The following is a 14166-nucleotide window of genomic DNA, read 5'->3' as shown; positions in this document are numbered from 1 at the left end:
AATAGAAGAAAGCAGTCAGTGCTTTGGCATTATACCCCAGGGATTAACATCTTCAGGGACGGAAAGGGAGTAGAAAGGGAAAAATAGCCTTCTGGAACAGAGCAATCAGAAACCACAGGAGTGCAGAGTCAGGGAAGTGGCATCAGTGCTAGTCTACTTCTGAGGTGCTGAAAGGGATGGGGAGGTGACGGCCTAGTGGTTTTATCGCTAGACTATTAATCCAGAAACTCAGCCAATGTCCTGGGGACTCGGGTTCGAATCCCACCACAGCAGATGGTGGAATTTGAATTCAATAAAAAAAATCTGGAATTAAGAATCTACTGATGACCATGAAACCATTGTCGATTGTCGGAAAAACCCATCTGGTTCACTGATGTCCTTTAGTGAAGGAAATCTGCCATCCTTACCTGGTCTGGCCTACATGTGATTCTAGAGCGACAGCAATGTGGTTGATTCTCAACTGTCCTCAGGCAACTCGGGATGGGCAATAAATACTGGCCAGCGAGCGACACCCCTGTCCCATAAATGAATTATAAAAAGGCGACATGCTATTTTCTCATGTCTCAGACTATCAGAGGAGATATTTCAATGACAGCAGGCAAAGCCTGAGCTGGTAATTCATTCCTTGAGTTATTAATGTTTAAACAATCTCTGGCACACTTCAATGTTATTCAATTTTAATTTCAATTTTATTTTTTTTAAAAACACAAGCCTCCCCCCTTCTCCATCATTGCAGAAGAGATTGGTAACATGATGTCCTCCCTGCTCAGGCTCATTCCAGTCCAAGATGAAAACTATCCTGGGAAGAGTATTCATACTTCCATTAGTACCCAATCACAAGTGCGATAGACAATCTTGATTCATTGACCCTTTCTGCTAGCTTCTACCATACAGAGGGAGGCTAACTAGGCCAGCAGATGGAAAACTTTCCTTTGGACTTCCCAAAAAGAATATCACAACCAAAATTCCAACTTTTGCCAGCCTAACCTTCAATCAGATCCCGTTTATATCTCTAGATTTGCAGGAAGGTTTGAGTCCAAAATTAAACTCTTCCCCTTGAATAACACAAATCAGAACCCAACTTACCTACCAAAGGAAGATTTGCATTTATATAGCGACTTTCAAGACCATCGGACATCTCAGAGTGTTTTGCAGCTCATTAAGTGCATTTGAAGTGTAGTGAATGTTATAATGTCGGGAAAATCATTACGTCCTATTTATTAAAGGTTTAGTGAACATTTTTGAAAAAACAATACCAAACAATCCCTTTAATTTGTGATTTCTGTTATACACCTTTAGGAGGAGTTTCCAAAACATGCATGGGTGGTGGGAGTAGAGGGGATGGGGAGATCAGAGATGATGAGGAGGAATCCTACCTTGTTAATAACTTTCCTCTTCAGAATGGAATTGACCGAACAGCCAGCAAGAAAGAACAGGAGAGAGAGAAAGACTATAAGTGTAAAGTCTCATATCGTATTATCTACAATGATACACTGCCCAGGAGCCAAAATACATTTAAAGTTGAAACTCAATCATATTAATACATAAGAATCGATCATAAAAATACGTACAGATGAATAGGGTCATTCAGTTCTTTGGTAACCACCATCAAGGCATCTAGCTGCCTCTTGCATGATTTGAGTCTTTACCTCCAATACCATACCCAGAAACCCATGTTTTCTGATATTAATCTTGCCTCTTTTTAACCAGTTTGTATCTGTCTTCACTTTTAATGTAGTTTAATTGTTTAACTTGGAAACAGTGCTTAGGGTCAATCTTTTCAATCCCAGATGATATCTGATACTCACCAAATAAGTCTTCTCTGTCACTCCTTTTGAAAGAGTCCAAGGCTTTCTAACTTTTCCTTGCTTGCTGAGGTAAGTCGGCTTCCCAGTAAAATTGGAGCTGGCAGGGTCAGAAAATTGGGTGGGGAGCCATTCCACCAACTCCTGGTGCCCTTCAGATTTTCTGACTGCCCTGACAGGGAATGTATAATATGCTTTCCATGTTGACTACAGTTGCCTGGGGCATTATATTCCTTTCCCAGAGTTACAAAGTCAATGCACAGAGTGGCCAGGGCAAGCCCTTAATGCATCTTACTTGCTCCAAAAACCAATTCAAATTCAAATTGTATGTTGGATTTTGGTGCTTCTATTGTTCACATGTCATTGGGAGGATTTAGATTTTTCAGTTGTTTGGAGAGGTTTGGGGAATTTTAACACCATGTCCGCCCCGGAATCAGGGCGGGGGCGGCTCGCAGAACGGAATTCTCCATTGGCCTCAGCCTCGCCCGAGCGAGGCCATAAAATCCCGGCCGTTATGTCAGTTTTTTACTTTGTTCATTATTTTTACCATATTTGTATCGGTGATCCAACAGAGCAATGAAACATTGTTGTCATCTCTCTCTTGGTGGGGTCTTGGGAGTGGACCTCAGCCAGGACAGAGGGCGGAATTCTCCGATCTCGAATGCCCCACGACTGCAGCCAGCAAGAATGGAGAATTTGACGCTGAGTCAAAATCTCCATTCACTGCAGTGAGACTGGAGAATCGTAGCCACAGGCAAGGCCGAAGGATGTAGATATCTACTCTATGGGTGGCAGGGGTATTGTATGCATGAAACTCTCAGGGATCTTACCTTTGAGACCTGGGCCACAGGCCGCAACATGACACCATGCTTTATCCGTTCCATCATTTCATTCACAGCTTTCACTTTCACATCATCAATGCCAGTCTGGTCTAGAGCAAATAAGAGAGAGAAAAAACAATAAGTTTATTTATTTATTAGTCACAAGTAGGCTTACATTAACACTGCAATGGAATTACTGCAAAATTCCCCTGGTTGCCACAGTCCAGCACCTGTTCGGGTCAATGCACCTAACCTTTCTGAAAGTGGAAGGAAACCGGAGCACGCAGAGGAAACCCACGCAGACACGGGGAGAATGTGCAAACTCCATACAAAGTGAGTGCCCAATGACGTCAGGACGCACGCCATTGACCCAAACCAGGAATCGAACCCGGGTCCCTGGCGCTGTGAGGCAGCAGTGCTAACACTGTGCCACCGTGCCGTCCAACATCAATCCTACTCAAAAACCACACTGAACCAGGGCTGGATTCACTAACTACTGCACTCCAGTACTGAACCTGTAACAGTGAGATACTCAGGTTCCAACTCCTCCAGCAGACAAATGTGTGAGAATGTCTCCTTGCTCAGTCTGAGACCCACAGGATCCCAGAATCACGACCCCAGAATCTTTCTTCCCATTTCAGATCCACTGAAAGAAGAATGCAACTGTGGAGAGCTCAGCTTGATCAGTGAGGGTTATATTGGTAAGGGGGAGGGGCTCTCATGTTCAGCTTGCAAACCTCATAGGGGTTTTGCTGTCTTTTCAATATTTCTTGCAAGGAGTAAAACTCTGCAGAATGGAGCAGCTGCGAGTCAAACCACAGAAAATTTAGTTTATGGCCAGAATTTTGTGTTGCTCAGGTGGGTACGCACCTGACCCGGAAACACATGAAATTACATGAGACATCATGCATGCGTCCTGACGTCATTGGGCACTTAAGCAATATCACGGTTGGTAGGCACACACGAGGGTCTGAAGTGTGCCTGCCAACAATCAAGCGGGTGATTGAACTCAATGAGGGGCCAATTGAACACGATTTTACATGGCCCATCTGCTTTTAGGCTTAGTGAGTGGGCCGATTGGCCAGGCAGCCTTTAAAGTTTACTCATGAGTCACAAGTAAGGCTTAGATTAACACTGCAATGAAGTTACTGTGAAATTCCCGCCTTTTAGCTTCAACCTCTATCCAGGGTGGGATGAAATGTCAGGGCTAAAATAAAATTTTAAATTTGTCTGTGGACTGAGATTCATGTTTGATTGTGCTGCCCAGACCCTCTGTGCAGCGTTTACCCATTGCTGTTTATTTTTCACAGGGCTGCAGCTCCCTCACACTCTGGAGCGGCCGTCTCCCTGAGGGACCACAATAGAAACATCAGCCTGCACCCTCCCTTTTCTCAGTGCCCGCCCTCCCTGACAGCGCTCAGCCCTCTCCAGCCTGTTGATTGGCCAGCCAGCATGAAATCGTGATCACGGTCATACAGGGAATGTCACTCCTGCTTCTGGGCCTGCCCAGTGCATGCGCCCAACAAGAAAAGAAATGAGGCCTATATGTCTGGTGCCAATTTGAACTGAACTTGCCTAATGCTAATGGGAGCTAAAATCGGATGGGTGTCAGCTGCGGGGCGGGGTTGGTGATATCTTCTCTGTTTTGGAAAGGTGCTGAAAACTTCATCCCAACAGACTTTGCCTGTGACGTTGATGATTGAAACCCACTTCTGACAGAACATGAGACTGAGTACTTACTGTTGGTAGGTTCAGGTTTTGGCTGTGTCTTGGAGTTCTTGGACGATCTCCGCACTATCGCAATGAGGGAACTGTAAGAGATACAACATGAGTCCCAACAGAGACAAAACAAACCACCTCTTCACAGCTGCAATCAAAACTTTCTAAACCCCAACTGTCTAATCTTTGGTTGTCCATTTGCCGCAATAACTCTGCAGCTGCTAATTTGTTCAACCACTGACCCTCGTCTCTTCTGATGCCCAATAAAACCGTTTTGATCTCCCACCTCTGCAATTCCTGTGGTGTGGTGCATATCTTTGCTGTCTTGAGTCCAACTGAAGTGACTCACAACTAGTTTAGCAGCCTGTCCACCATATCTGAGTGGACCACATCAAGCTCAGCTGCAACGCGTCTCCATGTTCTCTCAATACGCGAGGCTCATCTTAGTGACAAAGATAACCCCAGCCTCCTTTACTCTGCTAACTCCTTACCCTCTCTACTGTTCGCCATCACCCCTTACCACAAGTATTCATGGATCTTGGCATTAAGATGAAACCATAGAAACCCTACAGTACAGAAGGAGGCCATTCGGCCCATCAAGTCTGCACCAACAACAATCCCACCCAGACCATATCCCCGTCACCCCATGTATTTACCCCACAAACCCCTCTAACCTACACATCCCGGGATACTAAGGGGCAATTTAACATGGCCAATCAACCTCACCCGCAATCTTTGGACTGTGGGAGGAAACTGGAGCACCCGGCGGAAACCCACACAGACATGGGGAGAATGTGCAAACTCCACACAGACAGTAACCCAAGCCAGGAATCGAACCCGGGTTCCTGGTGCTGTGAGGCAGCAGTGCTAACCACTGTGCCACCTTGCTGCCCATGAAGTGCACTCATTCAGCTATTTTTTATTGCTTTCCATTCTACCCTTGTGCACCAAGCTAATCCTTCCCCTGCCACTCTCCCTGTCCTCTCCCTCGAACCTCCATCTTTCTCTCATTTCGTTCCCCCTGTACCCTCCTCATCCATCAGACCAATCGCCTGCTCCTTCAACCTCCTCCTCATGGCTAACTTGTGGAGGATTCTGGGTACATACCTAATTGGGTTGCAACGTGTGGATGGGAGTGGAGGGGGAGGGGGAGGAGGGGGTGGAGGAGGAGGAGGGGGAGGAGGGGGTGGAGTAGGTGGAGGTGGTGGAGGTGGTGCTATGGCAGGAGCTGATTCAATCACTTGAAATTTTATCTTCTCCTTCAGTTCCTTCACTGCAAAAAGATGACAAGATGCATTTTAGTGCTCAGAATAATTCCCGCTGCTCTCCATATGTAGTGCTTTCATTCTGAAATCTGGTTTTCATCAAAGAAATGTGTTTTCTCAGGTTAAGCATAGACATTCCGTCTGGAACTGGAAGGAGAAATTGTGCTACAGCAACGACAAAGTGCATTCATATAGCACCTTTAACATAGTTAAATGTCCCAAGGTTCATAGTTTAAGTTTTAAAGTTTATTTGTTAGTGTCACACGTAGGCTCACATTAACACTGCAATGAAGTTACTGTGAAAATCCCCTAGTCGCCACACTCCGGCGCCTGTTCGGGTACACTGAGGGAGAATTTAGCATGGATAATGCATCTAACCAGCATGTCTTTCGGACTGTGGGAGGAGACCGGAGCACCCGGAGGGAACCCACGCAGACACGGGGAGAACGTGCAAACTCCACACAGACAATGACCCAAGCTGAGAATCGAACCCGGGTGTCTGGCGCTGTGAGGCAGCAGTGCTAACCACTGTGCCACCGTGCCACTCACTGAAGTGTTACCAAACAAAAATTGACACCAAATTACATAAGAAGGTATTGGGATAGTAACAAAAAGCTTGGTTTATGAGCATTTGAACCCTCTGTTAATATCACTAGTAGTAATTTTAAGCTTGTACGGTTTTACGGTTGGAATAATGCCCAAGCCTCACGATATTCTGCAATCGGAAAAAAAGGTTTCTCAGTTATTTGCGGTTCTTTGTTGGGGATGTCCATTATAAACAATGGCCGGAATTTTCTGTCTCCACCGCGGCAGATTCCCTCTGCCATATGCAGCGAGCAATTCAATTGTTCATTGACTTTGGCGGGACAGGAAAATCCTGCTGGAAGGAAGGCTGTAAAAATTTCAGCCAATGTGTCTGCCCCATTTCCTACATTACAACATTGCTTATACTTGGAAGTAGCACAAGCACTTTGGGACATCCTGTGGTTGAGGCACTATATGAATGGAAGTTTATTCCTTCTTTACATTGAGTTCACACCTTGCTCCTCCAGCTCACAGTTGCTCTGCTCCACCTCTTGCACCCGTTGTTCTGACTCCCGTCTCTCCTCCTCAACCATCTCCAGCTGTCTCTGTAGCGTACCCAGTTCCTTCTGCAGTGCCGATTCATCCAGACGTGACTCTAGCTCTTGAATCTATGGAGGAAGGGCTTGGAAATTATTACTTATTTATGACATGGAGGCTCTTGGTGCCTCAGTTTGCCTTCAGCTGGTGCTGTACAGACCACTAGCTCAGAACCAGATGGTACATAATGGTGTTCAGCTGAGTTATAGCACCACAGCTATGAGCAGAATTCTCCCAAAAATTTTCTAAGTATCATAACAGCAAGAAAACTGGAGTGATCCACGCCAGTCCCTCAGGTGCGCTCTGCACCGCAATCCTCCCACACTCAGTCACTTTTTTGGAGAATTGGGAGTTTCGCACCAGTGTAGGGGAGGGGTGGCTAAACATGCCAGTCAGCCTGGCTTCAGAGCGCCCAAGTGCCTTTCACAAGGGCGCCCCGATCTGTCAGTGCACTGTGAGACTCTCTCCCCCACACACATCAAGACCGACCCCTCCATTTATTGGAAGGATGTACCACCACTGCTTCCCTGCTGGTATCAGGGACCTCCCAATGAGTGTCCCTGCCTGACCCCCCAACACACCCCCCCATCATGACCACCTTCATAGTCCACCCCTGCACAACAGCCCCTTTCAGAACCCCCCCCTACCCCCCATCACAGCCACCCACCACCCCTCGCCCTGCCATGGCCCCCATATAGGCCCTAATCCTTCAACACTGTCCCTGACACATCAGTGGTGCCTGACTGGCACTGCCACATCATCCAACTGGCATCGCCAGGCTGTTCAGTGACCACTGCGGGACAGTCCAGTGGGCACTGCTGGTGCGCCAGGTGGGTGATGTCAGGTGGGCACTGCCCAGCCATGCCCCCAACCACCCAGGGGCTCCAATGGTCCCTGAGCCTCCTGGCATGACCATTGCACCAGGTCTCCGCTGGTGAAGACCAGTAGCTATTCCCACCATTCTCATGCCATGCCGGAAGACCACAGAATTCCGTGTGTGGGGATTTAAATAGGCTATGCATATTTAAATACTACTTTAAATATGCGAATCGCCCTTGCGCCAGGTTCAAAACCAATTTTTAGGCCCACACACTTTTCTCCAGAATCGGCACGATTTGCCTCAGGCGTGGCAAGGTCAGAGAATTGTCCCCTATGTCTATGTTTAAATCACATGCATTACAACCAACTCCGACCTGCAAGAATTAAAATATATCATCTCAGAATAGCAGGATGAGCTTTAGATAGCCAAGGGGTAGGAGGAGGAGTGGTTTAGCAGCTGGGAAATCTGATTTTCTAGAATCCAGCCGAATTTAACAGAAGAACTAAATTTAAAGGAGATTTCAAACATTTTTTGACTGATTTTGTTTTGAAAAGACTACTTTTCAGATGCAGCCAGACAGATTGAAGGCTATCTGTCGTACGGGTAGGTCTGTGAAACCAGGCCGTCGGATGGGGTAAATGACCATGAGGAAGTGGGTTTTTGTGAGGGAATCAGAGCAGTCACAGGGTGGGAGTTGGACAGATCGCGGTCAGGGTAGGGGATGTGGGGTAATCATGGTGAAGAAGAAGGCAGACAGATGACAAGGGAGAAGTTGGACACATTACAGGGGATTTAGACAATCATGTGGCAGGGGGAGGGCTGCAGAGTGTTGTGCCAATTTACATATTGGCTTGTCGGGCTAGAATAAACATTCTTGTTCCATCTAGTCTATAAGCAGTGCTAAGAAGGCACTTACCTGATTGATCTGGCATTTAATGCCTCCTTTTATCTGCCGGCTTTCCAGAGGTCCAGGAAACCGATCTCCGGATGTTAAAAATACATTAAATACATGGAAGCTCCTTAAAGTATTTTAAAGACCGACACAGCTTGTGAGAGCTGTTTGCCACTTCTCCAATCTACATCTGTTAAAACCAGAACTGCCCTGGGTATGGGCAGAGGGTTTGGGTGAAGGGGTGGGAGGAGGGGTGGGGGGTGTAGGGCTAGAATTCCATCTAGTGTACTTAGTGGATTTGTCAGGGGTGCAGTCTTTTGGAAGTGATGTTAAACTGAAGACTCATTGGCCCTCCCTTGGTAAATGTAAAAGATCCCATGGCGCCACGTTCAAGAAAAGTACAGAAGTTTGTTCTGGCACTTTGACCAATGTTCATCCCTCAGCTAACATTGCCAAAGCAGATTGTCTGGTTGTTATAACATTGCTCTGTTTGGATGGGGGAAGGGCTGGTGGGGGCATGGTCTTGAACCATCCTTGATGCCCTCACTAGTCGTGCCCGTTGAAGGAGCTTCCATCGCTCATTTTTATTTATGGAAACACAAATAACTCCACAAATTTTGATGTATGTTGCTACACAAGACCATGTAAACAGTGTGAGTGAGTCCGGTCATTTAGCCAGCAGGATAACAATATGGAATGAATAGGGTGCTCCTGAAGTTGCTTTCCAATTCTGATATCACTTAATGATGAGGGAATTTCCTTAGCTGCAGATCAGAGTACCCCACTCCGCCCACCACCTCTCCCCAAACTCCCCCTGCCCACCAGCCACACTAAAGAAAACAGCGACATTACGATCGGAACCTTCATCATTACCTTTATTTGATGCTGGAGCCTTTCTTCCTCCAGGGTCTTGGTGATGGTGGCGACCTCCTCCAGTGCTTTGAGCAGCTGTATGTTGGGATCTACCTGCTGCAGTAGGATTGCACTCTGCCGGTTCACCTCTTTCTGCTTAATCAGCATCTGCAACAGAGTCAAAATACAACAATAGTAAAACTGGTCAGTGAGTCTTCATCACCACCCCCCGCACCCCCCCTCCCCCTCCCCACTGCTCCCCCACTGCTCCCCTCCCAGCCCAGCCCAACCCCACTTTCAGCCTTAACATTTGTCTTCACTGAGAAACCTGGGTGAAGGCCAAGGAGAAGTAAGCCAGGAAAGCACTAAATCACTAAGCTTTGCTTTAAAAGCTTGCAGTAAATGAGAGGAAGAGAAAAGTAGGGGGACCTGCAAGCCTGGAGACTTTGGAAAGAAGGATTTAAAGTAGGAAATTGTTGATGAGTTTTCAAGGACACAGGGAGGAGTAACGATACAGAGCAATAATCAAAGCAGGAAGAATAAAACAGAAAGATGGTGGCACACAGAAATACAAAGGAAGCAATAGATGAAAGAAAGAGCTTCTATCAGATGATAACCATTTGCTATCTTGTCCAGCAATGTGTAAGTTGTGTTCGATAAGCCTTCAGATGTAAATCCTAAAGTTTATAACTGTTGAAAGAAAAGTAAATGTTTAATACACAAGAGGAAAACAGACTCCTTGGAAACAGTTTCAGCAATGGGGGAAATGTAGAAATTCCGTATGAGGTGATGGTGAGTCAAAGATTTCCAATATAGAAGGTGATGAAGGATTAAGGATGATTGTGGAGGACTCAGTACTTGCATCATTCCCTCTTCCTATCATAGGATTTCAATACAAAGGAAAGAATTCTGCAGTGGATATTAACCCATAATCAACGGGACATCCATCCTTGAGCCATACCTTCATTCTTTCGCCTCTTACTGTCCCGGAAACAGATGATTCGTAGAAAACCACAGAGTGACAACATCGAGATGAAGATGAGGTTGTTCAGCAGAGGAGACCTTGCACTTGAGATAAACTGTCATTACCCATTACCCACTAACTAGTCCAAGAGTGTATAGTTGGGTACACAGGGAGTCAGTCCCCTGTGTACTTCGGGACAATAAAGAAATGAAAAACCTGAATCAACTGGTACAGTCCAGTGTCTTGTGCCCTGAACTCTTTCCTGATGCAAAGCAAACATTTCCAGATAGAACACATTATTCAAATCTTTACTTAACCTGTAAAAGATACCACTTCTCTCAACGTTCTATACAAGTAAAGGCAACCACAAAATGGAATACAATGGACACATAACATCTTTGAGAGATAGTAAATAATTAACACTACAATTTTTATTATAAGACCATAAGACCATAAGACATAGGAGCGGAAGTAAGGCCATTCGGCCCATCGAGTCCACTCCACCATTCAATCATGGTTGATTTCAACTCCATTTACCCGCTCTCTCCCCATAGCCCTTAATTCCTCGAGAAATCAAGAATTTATCAATTTCTGTCTTGAAGACGCTCAACGTCTCGGCCTCCACAGCCCTCTGTGGCAATGAATTCCACAGACCCACCACTCTCTGGCTGAAGAAATTTCTCCTCATCTCTGTTCTAAAGTGACTCCCTTTTATTCTAAGGCTGTGCCCCCGCGTCCTAGTCTCCCCTGTTAATGGAAACAACTTCCCTACGTCCATCCTATCTAAGCCGTTCATTATCTTGTAAGTTTCTATCAGATCTCCCCTCAACCTCCTAAACTCCAATGAATATAATCCCGCGATCCTCAGACGTTCATCGTATGTCAGGCCTACCATTCCTGGGATCATCCGTGTGAATCTCCGCTGGACCCGCTCCAGTGCCAGTATGTCCTTCCTGAGGTGTGGGGCCCAAAATTGCTCACAGTACTCCAAATGGGGCCTAACCAGTGCTTTATAAAGCCTCAGAAGTACATCCCTGCTTTTGTATTCCAAGCCTCTTGAGATAAATGACAACATTACATTTGCTTTCTTAATTACGGACTCAACCTGCAAGTTTACCTTTAGAGAATCCTGGACTAGGACTCCCAAGTCCCTTTGCACTTTAGCATTATGAATTTTGTCACCGTTTAGAAAATAGTCCATGCCCCTATTCTTTTTTCCAAAGTGTACGACCTCGCACTTGCCCACGTTGAATTTCATCAGCCACTTCTTGGACCACTCTCCTAAACTGTCTAAATCTTTCTGCAGCCTCCCCACCTCCTCAATACTACCTGCCCCTCCACCTATCTTTGTATCATCGGCAAACTTGGCCAGAATGCTCCCAGTCCCGTCATCTAGATCGTTAATATATAAAGAGAACAGCTGTGGCCCCAACACTGAACCCTGCGGGACACCACTTGTCACCGGTTGCCATTCTGAGAAAGAACCTTTTATCCCAACTCTCTGCCTTCTGTCTGACAGCCAATCGTCAATCCATGTTAGTACCTTGCCTCGAATACCATGGGCCCTTATTTTACTCAGCAGTCTCCCGTGAGGCACCTTGTCAAAGGCCTTTTGGAAGTCAAGATAGATAACATCCATTGGCTCTCCTTGGTCTAACCTATTTGTTATCTCTTCAAAGAACTCTAACAGGTTTGTCAGGCACGACCTCCCCTTACTAAATCCATGCTGACTTGTCTTAATCCGACCCTGCACTTCCAAGAATTTAGAAATCTCATCCTTAACGATGGATTCTAGAATTTTGCCAACAACTGAGGTTAGGCTAATTGGCCTATAATTTTCCATCTTTTTTCTTGTTCCCTTCTTGAACAGTGGGGTTACAACAGCGATTTTCCAATCCTCTGGGACTTTCCCTGACTCCAGTGACTTTTGAAAGATCATAACTAACGCCTCCACTATTTCTTCAGCTATCTCCTTTAGAACTCTAGGATGTAGCCCATCTGGGCCCGGAGATTTATCAATTTTCAGACCTTTTAGTTTCTCTAGCACTTTCTCCTTTGTGATGGCAACCATATTCAACTCTGCCCCCTGACTTTCCTGAATTGTTGGGATATTACTCATGTCTTCTACTGTGAAGACTGACGCAAAGTACTTATTAAGTTCCTCAGCTATTTCCTTGTCTCCCATCACTAGATTACCAGCGTCATTTTGGAGCGGCCCAATGTCTACTTTTGCCTCCCGTTTGTTTTTAATGTATTTAAAGAAACTTTTACTATCAATCCTAATGTTACTGGCTAGCCTACCTTCATATTTGATCCTCTCCTTCCTTATTTCTCTCTTTGTTATCCTCTGTTTGTTTTTATAGCCTTCCCAATCTTCTGACTTCCCACTACTCTTTGCCACATTATAGGCTCTCTCTTTTGCCTTGATGCATTCCCTGACTTCCTTTGTCAGCCATGGCTGCCTAATCCCCCCTCTGATAACCTTTCTTTTGTTTGGGATGAACCTCTGCACTGTGTCCTCAATTACTCCCAGAAACTCCTGCCATTGCTGTTCTACTGTCTTTCCCATTAGGCTCTGCTTCCAGTCGATTTTTGTCAGTTCCTCCCTCATGCGCCTGTAATTACCTTTATTTAACTGTAGAACCTTCACATCTGATTCTGCCTTCCTTCTTTCAAATTGCAGACTGAATTCTACCATATTATGATCACTGCTTCCTAAGTGTTCCCTTACTTTAAGATCTTTTATCACGTCTGGCTCATTACATAACACTAAGTCCAGAATAGCCTGTTCCCTCGTGGGCTCCATCACAAGCTGTTCCAAAAAGCCATCCTGTAAACATTCAATGAATTCCCTTTCTTTGGGTCCACTGGCAACATTATTTACCCAGTCCACCTGCATATTGAAATCCCCCATGATCACTGTGACCTTGCCTTTCTGACATGCCCTTTCTATTTCGTGGTGCATTTTGTGCCCCTGGTCCTGACCACTGTCAGGAGGCCTGTACATAACTCCCATTATGGTTTTTTTGCCTTTGTGGTTCCTCAACTCTACCCACACAGACTCCACATCGTCTGACCCTATGTCGTTTAGTGCTATTGATTTAATTTCATTTCTAATTAACAAGGCAACCCCGCCCCCTCTACCCACCCCTCTGTCTTTTCGATAGGTTGTGAATCCCTGGATGTTTAACTGCCAGTCCTGAACCCCCTGCAACCACGTCTCTGTGATGCCTACCACATCATACCTGCCAGTCACAATCTGGGCCACAAGCTCATCTATCTTGTTCCGGACACTGCGGGCATTTAAATATAGCACCTTTAATTCCCTATTGACCGTCCCTTTTTGTTTTCGTAGTGTGGTGGACCTTGGTCTACTGAGCCTTTCCAGACACTGTGTCATATTTTGTGAGATGGGGACTATCGTAACCTCTCCTGAGTGCTGTCTTTTCGTGATTTTTTGTAATCCTAAGCAGCTACGCTTCCCACTGATTCCTTCACCTCTTGGTTCCCTGACTTTCCCTTCCCCCCCAATCTCTAGTTTAAAGTCCTATTGACCACCCCATTTACTCTCTTCGCCAGAACACTGATCCCAGCTCGGTCCAGGTGGAGACCATCCCAACGGTATAGGTCCCCCCTGCCCCAAAACTGATGCCAGTGTCCCATGAAAAAGAACCCTTCTTTCCCACACCACTCTTTCAGCCACGTGTTAACTTCCCTTATTCTTGCCTCCCTATGCCAATTTGCACGTGGCTCGGGCAGTAATCCGGAGATTATGACCCTTGAGGACCTGTTTTTTAATTTGAATCCTAGCTCTTTATAATCTCTAAACAGGTCCTCTTTCCTAGACTTGCCTATGTTGTTGGTACCAACATGGACCACAACAACTGGATCCTCCCCCTCCCTCTC

The 14166-nt window shown here is 45.9% G+C and overlaps 1 protein-coding gene across 1 annotated transcript in view; it reads right to left on the bottom strand.

Moving 5' to 3' along the window:
- Positions 1-14166, bottom strand: part of LOC144505513 (shootin-1-like) — a 141271-nt gene that overhangs the window by 23111 nt on the left and 103994 nt on the right. The window contains exons 8-13 of the mRNA XM_078231636.1: positions 9318-9464; positions 6650-6803; positions 5453-5618; positions 4367-4437; positions 2636-2736; positions 1377-1394 (exon numbers count right to left, since the gene is read on the bottom strand). Coding sequence (XP_078087762.1) covers positions 1377-1394; positions 2636-2736; positions 4367-4437; positions 5453-5618; positions 6650-6803; positions 9318-9464 — 657 coding nt within the window. The remainder of the gene's footprint in view (positions 1-1376; positions 1395-2635; positions 2737-4366; positions 4438-5452; positions 5619-6649; positions 6804-9317; positions 9465-14166) is intronic.

The sequence above is a fragment of the Mustelus asterias genome, chromosome 16 (genome assembly GCF_964213995.1).
Source record: "Mustelus asterias chromosome 16, sMusAst1.hap1.1, whole genome shotgun sequence".
Taxonomy (NCBI): Eukaryota; Metazoa; Chordata; class Chondrichthyes; order Carcharhiniformes; family Triakidae; genus Mustelus; species Mustelus asterias.
This window is presented reverse-complemented; position numbering and strand designations above follow the sequence as displayed.